This window comes from Calypte anna, chromosome 1, assembly GCF_003957555.1.
Source record: "Calypte anna isolate BGI_N300 chromosome 1, bCalAnn1_v1.p, whole genome shotgun sequence".
NCBI lineage: Eukaryota > Metazoa > Chordata > Aves > Apodiformes > Trochilidae > Calypte > Calypte anna.
This window is the reverse complement of record NC_044244.1, coordinates 113257181-113277374: the sequence shown is the minus strand read 5'-3', so window position 1 is coordinate 113277374 and position 20194 is coordinate 113257181. Positions and strand designations below refer to the sequence as shown.

The following is a 20194-nucleotide window of genomic DNA, read 5'->3' as shown; positions in this document are numbered from 1 at the left end:
GTTTTATCAAGTTGTGCGAAGAGCTGTGCACACATTGGGTCATTACTAACAGGGTCACCTCTGCATGGAAGGCTGATGAGAAGGTAGAGGGGGAACCCTGGTGCTCTGTATCTCCTGATATAGATGTCTGACTGAAAATGATGACTGTTTACTCAGTAAAAAGAACTTTCCATTTTAATGCATTCTTGTGTCTAAACCTGAATGCAACACTACTGTAAAAAGGGCTTCTATGACTACTTAAGAGACTATTAAATATTTAATTCATAGGAGACTCTTTTAAATTTTAAGATAATTATACAATGGGGAAAAAAAAACCTGCAGAGGTACAACTAAATTTACAGGAACATGAACTAAAGTACATACAAACTAATGACAGCATTACAAACTAATTAATAATACTCCACAGTAAGTTTCCCCTCACGTAAATTTAATCTTAAATGAGATCAACTATGTAGTCTAAACAGAAGGCCAATACATATGTCCATCATCTTAGCAGAAAAAATACAAAATTAATTATGAAATTGAAGAAAAAAAATTGCTAGTTGATTATTCAGGTGGATTCTTATAGTGTATGTTTAAACCTAGAACAAAACTAACAAAACAAGAATGTTACCAAAATTGCTTAAGTTTTTATCTGGCCTTCTCCTCTGTTCTCATAAGGGAACTTAAAACTGTTGAAAAGTCATATCTGGCAACCACAAATGAAACAGACAGAAGGAAATTCAATGCTCTGAACCTCTGCAGACCTAAAGAGAGCTTGATGATCTTGGATCAAATCTTCCCTGTGGAGGAAGGTAATCACCCAGTTGCACACTTCTGGATGATTTCTATAAAAATACTTCTTGGACACAGAGTCAGTTTTCCCCAACTGATGCCTAGAAATCATCAGCTGTAATTTGCTTCCAAACAATCCATCACCTGACTAGATTTATGAGATGTGTTCCTTTGTGAAGAAACCACGGATATGGTATTACTGCATGTGGGCTTCAGGAATAGACAGCTTTGTGATAGCTCTGTGGAGCTGAAGAACAAAAGAATGAAATTGAAATTACAAATTTTCTTTCTTTCCTTCCCCCCACGGCCCCCAGAAAGTGGGCAGTCCTCAAGTGAAAGACACTAACAACTTCTCCACACTCAAAAAGAGGGAAGCACTATATAAGCAACTTAGGTGTTTCTGTGCCTATATGACCAAAGGACTGTTACAATCAGTTTTCCACAGTATCTCTGTCTTTTTCTTTCTCTAATGGAGCTGCATCCTGGCCTAACTTCAGTCTTTTTTGTAGAGACAGCATCATCTATTCTGAACTTTAAATGTCTAACTGCTTTTTGACGCTGTAAAAGAAAGGTGTACATTCTGAAAACCTACTTATGTCAGAGAGATTCTGTTTTTAGCTGTACTTTCCAGATTCAAATATCATCCCTTCCATTGCAGCACTGGATATAAAAAGGACATCAGACAGAAAAATTTCCTCTCTCCAAGGGAAGGTGCCTGCATCTTGTGTAAGTAAGCTTTAAACTACTACTTCTTTGTTTGACCAGACAAAATTTGGGCATTGACACAGAAAAGATCATTAGACTTCTAAACAACTGGATTCAGTGATTACTTTGTGATTCAACAATCACATTGTAATAAAAGCATTTAATGCAATCCATATGGGACTTAGTATGCATTAAAATGCCATAACTATAGAAGTCAGTTTAATTTGCAATTTGCCAAGCATGGCTTATAGCATAATTTTAAATATGATTTTTAAAACTTTTTGCTATTTAATCAGCTTGCTGTCTGGGCTTTTTATCATAGCTACACAGAATTTTCCTTGGTATCTAAGTTCATTTGCTTACAGCTGTTTCAAAAAAATTACCTTCAGTCTGTAACTTTGAAATACTACTATTTTTACGTATGATTGTATATGGAACAAAAGCTAACTAGCGTACACTACACTTAAATAGTGTCCACGTAACAAGAAAATTTCTCTTCATTACAATGAAATGAGCTGAAATGCTAGTTTTCACATGCATTCATTGTATAGAGCTTTGATTTCTTATTTGAAGTATGGACGTTAAGGAAATGTTGAAAACTGTACTTGGAAAAAAAGATACATGGCAGTTTTAGACAACCACTTTGTATGTTTTAAAGTACAGACTGAATTGTTCAAAATGTCATGGAAGTTCAGAGCTCTGAATAAAATAACATAAGATAGAGATGTCAGCACAAAATAAGTGCATCTAGCCAGCTTACTGAATCATACACAGTTTAATTTGGATTGAAATGGAGGTATAGGATATCTCTGCATTTCTGCAATTAAAGTAGTACTTTGCACTTCTTTTGCTTATTTAACTTAAAATAGTTTAGAGGGAGTTTCCAAAGTAGGTTTCAGATGCTAAGACCACACAAGTTATTGTCAGAACCCGTCTAAACCTTCTGTTTCCTCATTTATTTTATTAGATTTTATGCATGTAAAATCTTTGAGGTTTAACATGAGCCAACTTTTCTTCACATAATCTCGGTGGAAGAGAATACCCAAACAGTAGCCTCATGCAAACTCAAGATGATAACCCCAGAGGACGAACAGCAGTTAGTAAAAATGAAAAGGGAGACAAAGGAACAGTTAAAATAAGAGCAAAAGAGATGTGAAGTGCATGGTACGGAAATATAATTTTTAAAATTCTGTTACAGCTCTGACCATTATCATTCAGCATAAATGAGAAATTCAACGTGTTCTCTCCAGCCATCATCAGCTACTACCATAGCTCTACCAGTCATCTACTCTTTCCTATTTCCTGCTGGAAGCTTTGGAAATATTCTCACTGCCTGGATATTCTCAAGGCGAGCATCCACAAAAAGAACACAGTATATTTACCTGGTAAATCTTGTCACTGCAAATTTACTCATATGTAGCACTATGCCTTTTCTGGCTGTGTATTTTGCAAGAGGGTACCAATGGCCTTATGACTCTGTAGCATGTACAATAGCAGATTACCTTGGTGCTCTAATTATGCATGTCAGTATGTATGTTACCATCATAATTTTATGTTCAATTGCTCTAAGTCAGTATGCAACACTGAGGAAAAACAGAGACACACAATACTCTCAAGCAGCTAATGACAACTTTTACAGATGTGTACTTGGAAAGTTTCGTCAGCCAAAATTTGCTAAATATTTATGCATCATTATATGGTTTATTGTGGTCTGCATAACAGTAACAGCTATAGCATATAGTGCCCAAGCAAGGGCTATGGAAGAAAATCACAGATGCTACAGTATGAGTGTAGAAGCTGGTCAATTTTCCACAATGATTTCAGCTTCTGTTGCCACTTCATCTTTTTTTGCATCATTTCTGACGGTTTTGTTTTCCTACTATTCTCTTACCAGACATCTGAGTAACATACAAAAAAACACCTGTATTGGAGAAAGACATTTAATTTATAAAACAGTGAAAAGAAACATTCTTGTAATCCAGCTTATATTAACTGTATGCTTTCTTCCATATCATATATTTAGGCCAGTTTTTAATGTACTGCTTACATATAATGACTGCCCAAGGTTAAACTATCTAGTAGAAATTAAAAATTTCCTTACTTGTCTTGCAGCTAGTAAAAGTAGTTTAGATCCAGTTATAACCCTTCTGCTAGATAAAACATTTAAGAAAAGTCTGTATGGCCTGTTTAAAAAATCCACACCAGAAAACCACAAACACAGAGCTGGTATTTTCACTAATGAGACTCACAGAATGTGAAGAAATATGGAAAGATGTTAGTAGAATATAAGTATCAATAAACTAACTTAAACTACTTATAATCAGACTGATATGAAATGGTAAATATTTAAACAAAATGAAAATGTTACTTGTATTTTTTTTCAAATGATTTTGCTTGCTACATCAGTATTAGCCATAATAAATATAATGTGTAAATCCAAATGAATCCAAGTTATTAATATATTGAACTGTGTAATATCCCTTTCTGCAATACAGAAGACATTTTATGCTTGACTTAAGGACAGCATTTTCCACCTAAATAATAAAGGAAGAAGGCAGAAACTAGGCAGAATTTAAGGGTCTAGTTCTCCTTTATCATCAGTGACTCCCAGGTTTTAGACACAGGTTTTCTTTATAAAAAAAAGGGTGAACACAGCAGAGATGGAATGTCTGAACCACATATCAAAGGCTTAAGGAAGCAGACACAGGGATCTATAAAACACAATCATGATCAACATGCATTTTTTGTTCAGAATTATCTGAGTAAAAGTTTAATTACTTTTTTTTAATGGTCAGTGTATCATGAGATGCTAAAACTCTTCAGTGCATGAAGAAAATTTATTGATGATTCTAATGTTACTGCAAAATGACATTTACTTTAGGTATGTCAATCACATTAGGGTTTTACTATAGTAACTGTTTTCAGGAGTTAAAAACTGTGTTAAGAAATCATGCGCTTTTTAAATTCTATCCTTCACAGGAAAAGTTTTACTATAACTTTGTGACAAAATAGCAGAAAAAATCTCTCAGATTTAGGATTTCACTAATTTATTGCCCTACTTTGCCACGTCCTTTCATGGCCACAGTGTTAGTGAAATTATATCTGCAGGGTTAATAATAACAACCTGCAGGGATGAAGCCCTAAAGATGTTGCAGCCTAGAATTTTACTTAGCCTTTGAGAAGAATGGGTTCTATAGAAGCTCTGTAGTTTAGTCAGGAATAATTTTTCTTGCAGTCTTATCCATGGCAGTCAGATTCAACAGCTGAGGCAGTGGCTTTCTTATTGGTATGCAATAGCTTTTGTGTACTCAAGATACCATACTCACCCAAAAGTGCTACAGACTTACTCCATTCCAAAGGTGGATTAAGGCATGCTGCTCCACAAGGTACATCCTTTACAACAATGTTTAAATCCAGACCATTTATAGAACAGTGCATAAAGCACAAAAGATCTACAAAATTGCAATGTATCTGAATGTACAATAACATAAGTGAAGGAAAAAAGGATGTAATGCATACACACAGCTATTTCTAACCTCTGGTATTACTCACTATTAAGAAAAAACCAAAAAGCACGAAACCCCCCCCAAAAACCAAACCAAAACCAAAACAACCCAACCGCAAAACAAATCACTGGAACTTCCATACTCCTATATTAATCTTGTGAGGTATACTCTATGGTTTAATTAGGTAAGCATAAATGTTTATTATTTATCATTTAATGTATTTTATATACCAGTAAACATTTAATAATCATTAACAGTGTGAGAGGAGGGCAAACCAGGAGGGCTTCTGGCTGAGTGGTTTGTTTTATTTTTGTACTGTACAGCAGGTAGAGATTTCAATTATTCTGAGTAATTTCTGTAGGAGACATAAGATTACATAAAAGCCTTTTCCCTTGCATACTCTGCTCTCCAACTGAGATTAAGAAGAATTTACTGAATGTAAAACTTGCTAAAAACCACTAAATATTCTAAGAAATTTTATCAGTCAACAGGAACTTCCCAATAAAATGTAGTGAGCAACTCTAAGATTCCCAACTCTACTACTGAGTTCTGTAACAGATATATTAAACCAAACCAAGTGCCAGAACCACAAAATATTAACTTTTCTCTTGGAGGAACTCCAATACTTCAAAATTATGTAACAGCTGCATGCTCTGCTAAAGTTAAATAAGGACTCAAGTGAAAGACAGAAAATCATGGGTACCATACAATGTTACCTCTGATAAGAGAATTTAATGATGGCTTCTTTCACAGCATTCCCATGTGATGTTCTGTGTATGACTTCTGGGAGAACCTTAAGTGGGGCAGCTTCAAGGGTCTAATTCTACAAGCACTGTAAGAAAGTTGCTCTATGAACAAAGCCCTTGAGCACATGAAGCTGTTCTATGCAGGTGGGTGTTTGGCTGAACGTAATCAATGGCCAACTACCTACAGCAGGACTGACTCAAGCATTTCAAGTCCTCTAGATGGCACAGTGCTGCTTAGATGATAGGGTTTAGATCAGTAGCTTTAGGTCTGGGTGAGCTAAGCAGCTCACTACCAATGTGTTCTGGTTTGACACAGGCCCAAACTGAGAACCAACTGCTTTTGTCCTTTAAATACTTTTTATAGGGAATATAATTGTTAGGCTATCTCATCAGAATGTCTGCCTGTAGATGCTTTCCTTAACGCAGAGTTTTCAATGGTAGCATAGGCTTAAGTCATTTTCCACTTTTCTAGCCACAATCACTTGTTCCCCAGTGCTGCATTTATTAAAAAAGTAAGAAAATGGATGATCAAATATAACTTTGTGATAGACTTTTTGTAAGATCCCATCTCATCATTTCTACACAGTAGAAAATAAGTGGTATTTACTCTACTTTTTTTCTTAAATAGACCGTTCAAGGTGATGTCTCCTTTAAATTTCCAAATTGAAGTTTTTCTTGGTTTAAATAGTGGAAAAGCTTTCATGCAGTACAGGCAATTTTAGAAACTAAAAATTGAGTAATATGTTGTTTTACATTTGACAGAATACTTTATGCAGGACAAATTTCCCAAAATAGAAAGGCATAACAGAGAGACAGAGAAATACTTCAGCAAAGCCCAACTCACACGCTAAAATTCCTGTACCGCTTAGACATCCTGGTGCCAGCTCAGAAGACAGCAAGTGACTTATGAATTGTACAGTAAAAGTCAAAGTAATTTATATCCATTGCAGGGAACACAAAATCCTAAGGAAAATATGCACAGCACATGGTTCGCAAAGCAGTTTGGAAGTCTGCAAGTCTCTGTCTACCTCCTGGTTAACCCATTCAAATGTGCTGCATAGGTCGTGAACTTGTTGATGAGAAGATCCACATTTACTGACTGCAGGGCACATAATTGGAATATATAAACTTCCTGAAATGGCAACTCTGATAGGAAACATTTGTAAAGGAATGGACATAAATGAGGGAGCGGGGAGGGAAGGACTGACTGAAGAAACAACTGAGAAAGCTCTATTCTTGGAACCTCAATTTCTGCACTGAACGAGGAAGCACTCTACAGAACACACTTACTGAGGAACACACTTACCTACTGAGAACTTGTGAAAATGTTTTTTTGAGAAAATATTGCTTTGTGAAAATATTTTGGATGTCTACATTTAACCATAAAGCTTGCATTGACTCCTGATACACACAAATAATTTTACTGATAAAGCAAACATATACAAGCACCCAAACTATATGGAAATCATGAAACAAACCTGGAGTTTTTGGAGTGAACTAAGGATGAGATCCCAGGAACTAAAGCTCTTGATGGGATAAAATTACTGTTATATTAAAAGGTATTTTTATAACAAGATTTCTGCAAGATTATACAAGATTCTTTCTATATAAAATAATAAGCATAAGCATCACAATATAGGCTAACTGAAGACTGTAAAGCCTCTTGATGATTTACTGATTAAAAACACATAGTTGAAGTTATTACAAACATGAATAGGTGAAAAATTTTGCAATAAAAAAGAATCACATTCTACTTCCAGTAAATAGCACAGAAGTCCTCAACCAAGATCACTGCTAGATCTATAGCTTTACTAACAGATAACCCAGTGAAAATGTCAAGGTAAGATATAGAAACTTTTTCCACATACTAAGAATATAACAACTCAAAATACCGAATGCTGACCAAATGTGACTGCTAAATGCACAATGCAGCTTTCGGTACTCTAAACCACATCAACTTTCACAGGGACATTTATAACAAAACACCACATTCAGTTTTTAAAATCATAATTGTTAAAATAATTCTGTAGCACAGAACTCAAGGAAATTCAATGATCAGTGGTAGCCTTTGCTGATGCAAAGAGTTGGAGAAGCATACAACTGATTTTTATTTTTCTTGAAAAAAAAATTATAGCTATAGAGCACATTTTGGTGACTTGATTTTAGTTCCTTCAAATGTCAGGGCATGGAATTATTGTCTGTAAATAATGTGTTGTCATATACATGGGAACTATCTTTAGTTTTATTTTTGTTAGAAACAAAACTGCTTTAATACAGATTTAACCCATTTTGTTTCTTTCTTATTCCTGAAGGTAAAGTAAGAGAAAACAATATTTTGCAGGACGGAATATAGAGGAGTGGAAATCTGGAAGAAAGAGAAGCAATTTTTTTCCTATTTGTTTGTTGTGTTTTAAAGGTGCTCTCCTACTCACTACTTTTTAATTACTATATTGACAAAATACTGTCATTATTGTCTAAGACAGCTCAAGGAAAAGGAGCAGGCTTCAGTGACAAACAGTAAACACACTCTAGCAAGGATTTTATGGAAAAAGACAAGCATCTCATTTCAGACCCACATAACTCCCACTTCCCTTTTCTGTTCTCTTTTATGAAGATAACTCTGTATATGAACTACTGTGTAATAACATTCTGTATTGGAAAAGACCCCATTTCAATGTTTCTACTTCCAGTAGCCACCTTCTGGATATTTCCTGACATAGCAAGGTTCTGAAACAATACAAGGAATGGCTGAGTCCTGTATCACTAGTTTAGCAGAACAGGAATAAATCCTGTGGTAAGATAAACAGTTTTTGATGTTCACATTTCTGATGTGTTGGCTCGAATTTTCCACCTTTCTGCATTAGCATTTTCTACGTTCCTGATCATACAAACCAATTTCCAAGCAGTGAATGAATGCCAGACCACACGAACTGAAGGTGAAGCAAAAATACAAATGTCACTGATGATAAGGCCTTCAAGCAATTTTGAAGGGAGTCAAATGATACAGAGACTGAAGAAGCATCTGGGCTCACAGAGCATTGAAGGAAATTAAGACAACTACAGGCCATTTTGTGAAAGTTTTAAGGTTTTGATTCTGTCATCAGGGGTGACTCTGGGGCATACAGGAGTTCATCATAGCCTGCAGTCATGGTGCTCAGGAAGCATTAGTAGATCTTGTCATTTAGAGAAGTCATGTGAAGTTTCTGGCACCAGACTACAGCAAACTGATTTATTCCTGTCTAAGTCTCCCTAATAAGTCAAGAAACAAGGCAGCATAGAAGTGTTGAAAAGACACCTAATCCTTACAGGGACTACAAAGGTGCAGCTTTTCCTGAGCACTAGATAATGATCAAAGATTTTGTAATGAGAAACAACATACAAAGGAAGCTTAAGAAGAGAAAAAATGTATTTTGACTATATAAATATCACAGATTTTTATTTATGCACTTTCATCCATTCTGATAATTTGGAAATTGGTCATTTAGTCTACTTCATTTCAAAACAATGTCTACAGTGACATCTACAGCTGGGATACTGCAGTTAGCTTAGTATGTACGAAACCCAAACCCTATAGTTATATTCCTGCCCTGTTTTTGTCAAAATGAAATCATGTTTTGGTTTACACTACCTTGGACAGATACATTAAGAATTCTTACTTGTTCATGCAATTGAACAGGTTTATTTCTAAGGATGGTATTTAATAAAAACAGTACTTTTCAGAGACTGGATAAGCTGCAAAATAAATTCCCATTTTAGACTAGCAAAATGGCTGTCCCTCAGAAGTTCTTGAAACTGAATTTTTTTTTTTTGCTAAAGAACATGGTGCAGCTTTCAGGAAGATACAGCAACATAAAGATGTAAATTCTGAAATTCTCATGTTGTACCAAAAATGAACAATCAAAAGGATCTAAAACCTTCATGACAGAACAAAATGAGACATTCTGTAAGTTAGAGGTAATTTTTAGAATTTACTGTAAGAAATTACTTTTAAAAGAAAAAAAATGAAAAAACCAGCTGATTGCATGGAATAACATTTTTGATTTTTGAAAGGAAAGGAACAAAAATTGGAAAATGTGTGCAATGCCTGTGTAAGCAAAACCAAATGTGTCTGTACCCCCTTCTTCTACACATCACTTGCAGTAATCTGAAACATCTCACTGTCTTTCAGTCTTCTCTACACAATTCTATGCACTAAAACCCAAATTTCATTTCTCCAACTGCATCGTCAGAGCTCATTAGAATTTTAATTAATTCCTACAGTAACTCCCTCCCTCTCTAAAAGCAGACTCTTAGAGAAGTGGGAGTAACTACCTATGAGAATGACATAGAAAATATATAAATTCAAATGGAAAAGTATCAAACCCACTAAGGTTAAAACTCCCAAATGCTTACATGGCAGTACTTTGGGATACACTAGTTGCATGAATACCCACAGAAACAGGATGAAATTCACCAGATCAGAAAGAGTAAGCATATACGCTGTTCTTAAGCCCTGTATTGCTTCTCTCAAATTTGTTTGTATTAGAGATTTTTAAGTCTTGCAAAAAGTAGATAATACCACCAATATTGTAGCATTTAAGCATGCTCTGAAATCTGAGTTTGGATGAAGAGTGTCATTATGCTGTCAAAATGAACCTATGATTTTTAATTTACACAACTAACTTATATTAACTTCCTAACAAGAAAAAAAATGCAAGCAGATTTAATATGAATATTCCAAAAGTAGAAATTATACTGACTACAATCAAAAACATATGTAATCTGTGAATAAAAACCTCCTAAATGTACTATATTGATGGAATTAGAAATGGGCTTTAATCTTACATAAGCTAATCCTACATAAGAATAAGCATACACTCAGCAAACCTAGTTTCCTTTTCTATAGCTTCCCTCTTCCTCTAAATTACAGAGATCAACATTCAGTAGTTTGTATTACTGTGGTGAAGAAAAAGAGAACTAAAACCTCTTACCTTCACATCCCTGTGAATTATATTATTATCATGACAGTATCGTAGAGCTTCCAGTATCTGTCTCATGTAATGACTGAAAAAAAAAAGACAACATACATGACAAACTCACAGGAGAAGTTGCTATACATATGAAACTAATCAACCAACTTAACCTTAAAAATACAGAATTCAGTAGAATGGACTTTGTGTTTATCATAGTGAAAAATAAAATCTAAGGTTGGAGGATTATTCCAATTGAACTAAAGAAAAATTATAAATAAAATTCTTGCATTTTCCATTTTGTTAAGGTTTCAAATTCTGCTTCATATGACAGGTGAGTCAGGACCCTTCAAGTTTTTTTTTAATAACCAAAAACAGTGAGGAAAAAAAATTAGTATCACTGCTTGATTTACCTAGAAAGGGATAGAACCAAGATCTCGGCTTGCTTGATGCAGATATAAGACTGATTTTTTTTTCTCCCGCATCCAAAGGATTCTCTAAAAGATTACTGACCATACTAGAAAGTCAAGAAAGCCAACAGCATCCTGGGCTGCATGAGGTAGGACATTATTGATGGGTTAAGGGAGGCATTCCATGTCCTCTGGAGGTTTCAGGTGATAATAGGGAAATATTTTTCTTCATTAACATAATTACACAATGAATCAAGTTGCCCAGTGAGGCTGTGGAATCTCTATCCTTGGAGATCTTCTAGAATCTGCAGGACAAAGCTTCAAGCAAAATGATCTAAATGTAATGTTCACCCTGCCTTGAGCGGGAGGTGGAAATAGAGACCTCCTGATGCCTCTTGCAACCCAGCTGCTATGATAGTAGAAAATTCTGCAGTGTTGAGAAAAGTAAACACAGGCTCCCATGGGCTTTGAGCTCAATTATCATGCCACTAGGACACTGGATTTTGTTGTCTTTCTGGAATTACATGGACTCTTTGACCTTATTTTACCTCAGAAATGAAAAGTTTAGTGATAATATATAAAGAGACATTAAAAAAAAAGACAAAAAAAAAGACTCTAGAATGACCAATAAAACACCTGTCAGGGAAGTCACCTAATGCCATTGCATGAAAGCTCCATAAAAAACCAAGAATTAAGTATTGGATGTGAAATATTATTTTAGTCAATCATCTCATCCAATTAATACAACTTCTTAGTGACAAAATGCTCCAAAGTTCTACTTTGGTAATTATTATAATAAACATTCACACTGTGGAAATAATATTATTTATATTATTCCAACTTTTAATAACCTGAGTGTGCAACAGTATATTCCATTCTTTTTTGTTTATCATGTGGAATTAAGTAAAATTATAATACATGCCTGGCTACAGCCTCACTGTACACAAATCCAGCATCTGCTCTCTTCACAATTTCAAAACACAGATCTGCTCCATCCATGCTGCAGGTAAAAAGAGGGAAAAATGTTTAAGACAGACAAACACTATCAATTACACAAAAGAGCTAAAAAACCCCAACTGTTTATTCCACTTATATAAATCTTACATAAAATACTTGCCACAGGTTAAACATTTTGTGCCCCTCAGGTCATATAACAGTTCTCTCAAAACATCAGCAAAGCCAAACATCTCTTTTATTACTTAAACTGCTCATTAAACAAAAATGACAGCAGAAAATCAATGCCCTGTAAAAGAAGGCTCCGCAAATTAACAGCTAATACATGATACTGTGTTAAATATGTTCTCAAAAAAGCATTCCAAATGCAATCCTGTAAATAAAAGACTGTAGTCATACAAAAATCTTACTCAAACCAAATTTTAGGTGAAGACTTTGAAAAATACTCTAGAAATGTAGTATAGTCTTTCCAGTTAGCATTCTTATAAGGAGCACAGAAGAAATTTCACACCTCATAGCCTCACTGAAGGCACCTGAAAACAATGCCAGTACAGTGTACACTGTCACTAGGTCTGAGGCTTCATACTTTATTCTTTTTATCCTTAATTGTCTGTAGTCTTTCTGACAACTTGCCACAATAATAAGTACGATTCTAGATAAATGTATATTAACATTCCTTAGGCAGAAAGGGACCCGGGAGTCTGGATTGACAGGAAGCTGAACATGAGCCAGCAGTGTGCCCAGGTAGCCAAGAAGGCCAATGGCATCCTGGCCTCTATCAGAAACAGCGTCACCAGCAGGTCCAAGGAAGTGATTCTGCCCCTGTACTCAGCGCTGGTGAGGCCACACCTTGAGTACTGTGTCCAGTTCTGGGCCCCTCAGTTCAGGAAGGAGATTGAGGTGCTGGAGCAGGTCCAAAGGAGGGCAACCAGGCTGGTGAAGGGACTCGAGCACAGATCCTATGAGGAGAGGCTGAGGGAGCTGGGGGTGTTCAGCCTAAAGAAGAGGAGGCTCAGGGGAGACCTCATCACTCTCTACAACTCCCTGAAAGGAGGGTGTAGCCAGGTGGGGGTTGGTCTCTTTTGCCAGATGACTTTCAACAAGACAAGAGGGCATGGTCTTAAGTTGTGCCAGGGGAAGTTTAGGTTAGATATTAGAAAGAATTTCTTTACGGAGAGGGTGATCAAGCATTGGAATGGGCTGCCCTGGGAAGTAGTGGATTCTCCATCCCTGGAGATATTTAAAAAGAGACTGGATGTGGCACTCAGTGCCATGGTCTGGTAACTGCAGCGGTAGTGGATCAAGGGTTGGACTTGATGATCTCAGAGGTCTCTTCCAACCCAGCCAATTCTATGATTCTATGAAATTGGACTACCATTTATCTAAAACCAAAACAAATTGGTGTGGCATAACAACCCTCCTTTCTTTCGTCTGTAAATAAAATAAGGCAGATTGTATCTAAAGCTGTTAATTGCTAGATGAGGCAAGGAGAGAATTGTAACAGGAACAATAAAACCACATATTGTAATTCATGCTTAAGTCATTTGCAAAAATGTTGATTGTAACATGGAATTTTCAACCTTCACAACTTCCCATTTTTCTCTCCATCAAAGACTCAAGGGGCAAAAGACAAGCAGAGTTCACATGTTAGAAAGCCAACATTATCAGGGCTGTTTTGTTAAACTGACCAGAATGTCTGCATACAATCTTTTCCCTTGTTACACAACTGCATTGCAATCTTAGGGGGTCTCAAGCAACGTGCAGAAGCAGTTCCCAAATAAATCCCAAAGTTATCCCCATTCAAAACACATTATCATGTGCTTAGAGCATTGACAACTATGAGAGACTGATTACCAAATGAAATGTCTGTTCACCTGCCTAAGGTGGAAAACAAATTTCTTGGCCAGCACCTGGTACCATCTTTGGGTTTAACAAACCCCACAAATCAGAAACCTGTACTGCCAAATCATGACTGCTCACCTCTGCATCAACAGAACCCTCTGTATTTTTTTCCAGTAGTTTTTCTGTCTTGCTCAATTCCATACATCTAATCTGTATACATATCTAAATAAGATTCAGAGAATATACTGTGCTACACTATACATAGTACTGTACAGCAGCAACAGGGTCACATTCAATAAGATTGGCATAAAAGCACAAATCTGGATTTAGGTGGCTCACTGGGAAAAGACCCTCATGTCAGTCTCTCACAGCTTTCTTCCAAAAATTTATTTCAGCTAGATGGGAAACAAAACTGAAATCTGAGGAGCATCAAGGACCATAGAACATACAAAGTGTATGATTAACTAACCAAAATTAGGAGGTGTCATTCTCATGAAGCAGAAGAACACTTCAGAGGATCAATTTCCCTTTGCCTTGCTATGAACTACAGATGAACAGAGGCTTTCAAGATTTTTAGCAGTATCAATAGTTGCTGAGACACTGAGCCACTGAAGGAATGTTGTCATTCCTTCACAATAACTTTTCCATTAAAGAAGATTTCGGTAATTAGAATAGTCTTTAACATATTTCAATCTCCCACTTATACATATGAACATTTTTCATTAAATTTTGTAACAGTGGGTGGCAATTTGAATTAGTTTTCAAATACTTTTCAATTAATTAAATTATGTTGATTTAAAAAATTGCTACACACAGGAAGTGGTGATGTTGAAAAGCTTTATTCCATTAGAATGAACTCTGTTGATCCCCAAAAGGAAAAATATGCATCGGGTCACTTCAAATGACTACACTTTTTCAAGGTAAAATCTTATTTTAAAAGTTGCTTTTTCTTCTTGCAAAAATAGGGCTTGTATTTACTTCAATGGTGTTGAATTTTATCAGCTGAAGTTGCAAAACCAAGAGTCACAGTCTCAGTTATAAGAAGCCCCAGAAAATTCAGTGCACTAACAGACTTAAAACTCAACACTATCACAACGACTTAAAAGATGACTTTGCAGAAACTGAGTGGCTTATGTGATGTAAAAGCATTAAAGTTTTCAGATACTGATGAAATGGAAGGTTGGGAAGTCTCAAGGTTTTTTAAGGACTATCAAGCATTAGGCATGTGAAAAACGTAAAATAATAATTTAAAAAATAATATAAAATTTAATGAAATAAACAAACATATATTTATACACACATGTAGAAGATGTGTGAGTAAACTGCAATAAAACTTGCTAAAACTGTAGCACAACCCTAATCTGAGACAGAATCCCCTGATGCCAGTAGAGGGCACTCATGGAAGATACATAAACTGCCTGAGACAGTTTATGGTATTTACTATGAAAATGCCAGCTAAACCAACCCTGAAGAGGGATTTAACATTCTAGGATTCAAATTTAATGACTTTTCTAAGTGAACTGCAAGCTTTTAAAAATAAATTTAGTACTTCCTTCTTTTGCTGGGTATTTTGAAACTCTGATCAAACTTTACACTTAAAAGCATCTGAAAGAATTTCCTCAAGTAATCTCAGCATCCAGCTTTTGTATGAAAAATACTGATTTTAGTTTATTTTGATTTTGCTTTTCAAATTTAACATTTAAGACTCGATAATGCATTAAAAAAAAAAAGAACAAAAGTCATATAAAGCCATATAAAAAGATGACAGGCTACAGGTGAGATGACATTTAAAAATAAAACTATAAAATGATTAATTATATCTAAATGAGCTAAGTCTACAATTCTAAGACATAAATCTCTCATGGAATTCACTAAGAAAAGCAAATCCACCTATGTATAGTCGTGAGATAATATTCTGCAAATGACCATTTATTAAGGTATTCACTCACTACTTCTGTATCTGAGCTCTTCAGCAAAGTACTCTCAGTTCATACACTTTGATTATACTGAGAATAAACCTCATATAATGTACTCTAAGTCTTAAATGTAGATTTCAGACATTTCAAATGGAACATTTGCTTTGTTTTAAAATTTTTCAAGTAGCTGACCTTTCTCAAAGTACTCTCATTGGTAAGTACCAATGGTCATTAGTTAAAAAAAAAAAAAAAAGCAATAAAGGAAAAGACAGCATTCTATTTCTATTTACATAGAATTCTATTCTATTTACATAGAATACTATGTAAAACGAGTATTCTCCCCACCCCATGCATACACTACCAAGCAAACATAATGTGACACAGACAGCACTGTCTAAAATAGCTCATTATTGACCAAATATGAAAGAAAGGTTTCACCCCATTTCATAAATGGATTTTTATACAGCAAGAGAGTTTTGCATATTATTTATTCTTTGCAAAGCACAGACTTCTAAAAAAAAGAAGATTGCTTTCATCTGCTTTGACACTGTAAAATATACCAGTTGATATATATTGACTACAGGCTTGCATTAGGTAAAAGGTCACAGTAAAGTTGAGATTAATGATGGATGACTCTATATGCAGCTGTTAGCAAATTAACACCATGGAATGGGAAAGAAAATGGCAGCTGTATGATAAAGCCTAGAGCTGGCCTTATCTCAGATGTAAGGTCTCTCTGGAGCCTCCAAGGGATCTCTGCCATCAGTGGAACAAGCCCATTACTCTTTTGGGGAGCAGTTGGGGAGTGTGTAAGTGGCACAGGCACATAGATTTATCTATGACACAGTAACATCTAAATACTTTTAAAATAATTTTACTTCAAGAATAAGACTTTCTGGGACAGAATCTACTTCTTACTCTACAAAGGACCTTAATCTGTTATGGCCAACTGCTTCTATGCGGTTTATTACAGCAATGCTTAATGGTGGCCTACTGGTAAGGTGACATGATGACCCCATTCTAAAGAGAGATTGAATTTGTGCATAGTTGTTAAAACACAGCTACTTTATTGGTATTAAACTTCATTGCTACTGTCCATGTTAATCACTACTTCAATGAATTATGACTTAATTTTTTTTAATGTTTACATTAACAGAAGCTTTCAAAATTGGGCACAGACTGTATTGTTTTTCCTGAGTGGTACAATCTCTTGTCCTGGTTTGGGCCAGGATAAAGGTGATTTTCTGTCTTGTACTTTTGCTTTCAGCTAAGTCTCTTGTAAGTAATTGCACTTGCTGAAATTAAGAGCAAGTTTCTCAGACAGTGTCTGCTTCTAGGACTGATAACACTCGATGTTTATAGTTACTGCTAGAGACTGGTGTGCAGAGCCAAGGACACTGCTCAGCTCTGAGGAACATTTTACCCTCCAGGAGGATAAAGAGGTCCCACCTGAGCCCTCCTTTGGGGAGGAACGCACAAGATAAATGCCAGAATTAACCAAACAGAGTATTCCATTCCATAAACGTCATACTCGGTATAAATTTGAGGCATCACGAGGGCCAAGCCATGCTTCCAGCTTCTGGCCTCCTGCCCTTCCTGCTTCCCTTCCTTCACCCGTTCCCTGTTTCCTTCGGCATCCTGGAAGGATTTCGTCCATTCCTCTGCCTGTGGTCCTGATCCGTGCCAGCCCATATCTGTGTGCTCCTGCCTCCAGCTCCCAACTGCTGCTGACTCCAGGAGTCCAGCCTGGACTTTCCCAGGGCTGCCCTGCAGCCTCGGTGGTGACGTGAGAGTTATTGGGGGAAAAGGAGGGAAGGAACGTGGTATCCATTTTCCTGTATATTTGTATATATTTAATAATTTTTCCTATTTATCATTACTGTTTCATTAAAGTTGTGTAGTTTAGTTTCCAACCCATAATTCTCTCTCCCTTATTCTCTCTCCTTTCTTCATCAGGGAGGAGAGAGAGATTAATAGAGAGCATCTGTCACTCAGTTTAATTGCCGAGCCAGTGTTAAACAGTGACAGATATATGCTACAGTTGTTTATTTAACCTGCATTTTTTTGTAACAGTAGACTTGCTAAAATATTCAGGATTATTTCAGCAGCTGCTCAATGTAGCTCATAGCCTATGAAAAAGCAGCTGACTTAGGTATCATTTATGTGCAACTGACAGCACAAAGTTAGGTCTGGTTATGTTGTGCATTTCATGTGCTGGATCTGTATTTATTTTCATACAAAGCTCCTGCCAATACACAGATATATCATCACAAGTTTAGCTTCTCTCTCCTCTGTGGATCTGTTTTGTCTTCCCCTCTTCTGTCATTTCAGAATAAATAGATCTAAAAAAATATATTTTATTACTGCAGACAGAACTTAGATGCAAAAACATTGTTTGTTATAATAGCATAATGAATAGAAAGAAATACAAGAGAAAGTTACCTACAAATTCATAGGTACTTTTCCACTAACTTCAAGTTTCTTATTATGATCACTATTACTTATTATGCTACAAACTCAATCAAACTGAGACAATGCAGTCTTACTCCAGAGCAAACATCAGTCTTCTGTTGAATCACTTTAGCAAAACATCCCCTCCAGCATAACACACTCTGTCCTCAACTCTCCTGTTCGCTGCTCCACTTTGAGCATAGGTGTTCTGCTGTCTTGTTTTCTATCACTCTTGCAAAAGAGCAATGCCTTTTTGTGCACAGGAGAGACAAGGAGATGAGATGGTACAGTATTATTATCCTTCAAATAATTTGGCCTCATCTTCTTTCATGTGGCCTGAAGTCAGGTACAGTATTTATGTAGTAATCCTAATTTTCAGACTTGTTTTTTATGTATATAAACATAAATGATAACAGGCTTGCCATTAAAAAAATAATTACTGCTTTTGTCTCATGTTCCTGAGCTACCTTTTTTCCATTTCAAAATCTTGTTAATTACCACAGTATGTCTCCCCAGGGTCTACATAATTATTTCATAATAGGTTAATAAAACTCCCTTATTCCATGCTTTGGGGTTTACAAAATAAAAACCAATGTCAGTACTGAATCAAAACTTAGAGATAGGAAAGCATAAAACAATTATTTCACATATTCATAAGTATACAATCTCACCTGAAAAAAGGCAGAAGACCAGAAGACTTCCAAGCAACAGTTTTCAGCTTTAATTTTTTTTTTCTTTTCTGTTGGCACCTAACTTTTTCTCTACCCCAATGGTAAAACTAACATGTAAGAATTATTCTTAAGTATGTATCTCAAGACAAATTGTTGGCTCAAACGGACGTACCAATTTGACCTAATACACTGGCACGATGAAGCTTGGCCCAACATAAGCTGGCCAAATGCATCAGAAAACAAACACATATGCCCAAACACTAGGAAAGCATATACGGGGAACAAAAAAGAGTTCATAGGTACAGAGTAGAGAAGGAAAACAGAATACAGAAGATGAAAAAATTAGCATTCTGCATGTCTGTTTTTTCCCTCCAAATTAGAATCACAAAATTATGGAGTAGGTAGGGTTGGAAGGGACCTTAAAGATCACCCAGTTCCAAGCCCCCTGCATGGGCAGGGACGCCTCCCACCAGACCAGGTTGCTCACAGCCCCATCCAACCTGGCCTTGAACACTGCCAGGGAGGGGACAGCCACAACTTCTTTGGTCAGCCTATTCTAGTGTCTCACCATCTTTAAATTAAAGAATATCTTTCTATTGTTTAACCTAAATCCCCCCTCTTTCTTGTAGGCCCCCTTCAGATACTGGAAGGTTGCTATAAGGTCACCTCAGAGCCTCCTCTTCTCCAGGCTGAACAACCCCAACTTCTCCACCCTGTCTTCATAGGGGCTAAAACCTAACTCAAGAAGGACAGTAAGTTTCCCTGAAAGAATAAGAATGTTGCAAGTGCTGACTAAAATGTCTCTACAGTGCTGAAGAGTCATGCTTTGTTCACCCTTTCCTATGCCAATAGTAAATAAACTCTTGTATTCAAGCTTTCAAAACGTATGCTTTAGACAAATACCACTTTTAATATTATAGGAAAAGGTAAGGGGTTTTGCAAGAATACTTAAAATACTCCAATAAGCTTTACTTTCTTTTCTAAAATGGGAAAAGCAGTGCTAAAAGAATAATAGTCTGGAAAACAAAGCTTCACTATGGGTACAGACTACCATCAGTTACTCAAAGATGCCAAATATCAGCAGGTTTTTAACTTGTTCTCATGTACCCTGTCAGGGACTCAGCAGCCATAAATGAACATGTTTGCCTTTTTAAAGCATACTATAAAGCACCAGCCTGATGTCAGCCACCTACCCAATGTAACAACAAGTTTTGTTTGGGACAACCTGTACTTGCCAGAAATAAACATTTTCATAGCACTCATGACTTCT

General features: G+C 36.1%; 2 protein-coding genes across 4 annotated transcripts in view; one reads left to right on the top strand and one right to left on the bottom strand.

Moving 5' to 3' along the window:
• The window catches only part of CASK (calcium/calmodulin dependent serine protein kinase), a 195638-nt gene that overhangs the window by 97986 nt on the left and 77458 nt on the right, over positions 1-20194 (bottom strand). For all 3 annotated transcript variants that reach the window (XM_030450329.1, XM_030450337.1, XM_030450346.1), the window contains exons 4-5: positions 12013-12090; positions 10702-10774 (exon numbers count right to left, since the gene is read on the bottom strand). In XM_030450329.1, coding sequence (XP_030306189.1) covers positions 10702-10774; positions 12013-12090 — 151 coding nt within the window. The remainder of the gene's footprint in view (positions 1-10701; positions 10775-12012; positions 12091-20194) is intronic.
• Positions 2703-3737, top strand: GPR82 (G protein-coupled receptor 82). The gene has a single exon (XM_030462527.1). It carries the CDS (start codon positions 2703-2705, stop codon positions 3735-3737), a length of 1035 nt encoding a protein of 344 aa, XP_030318387.1.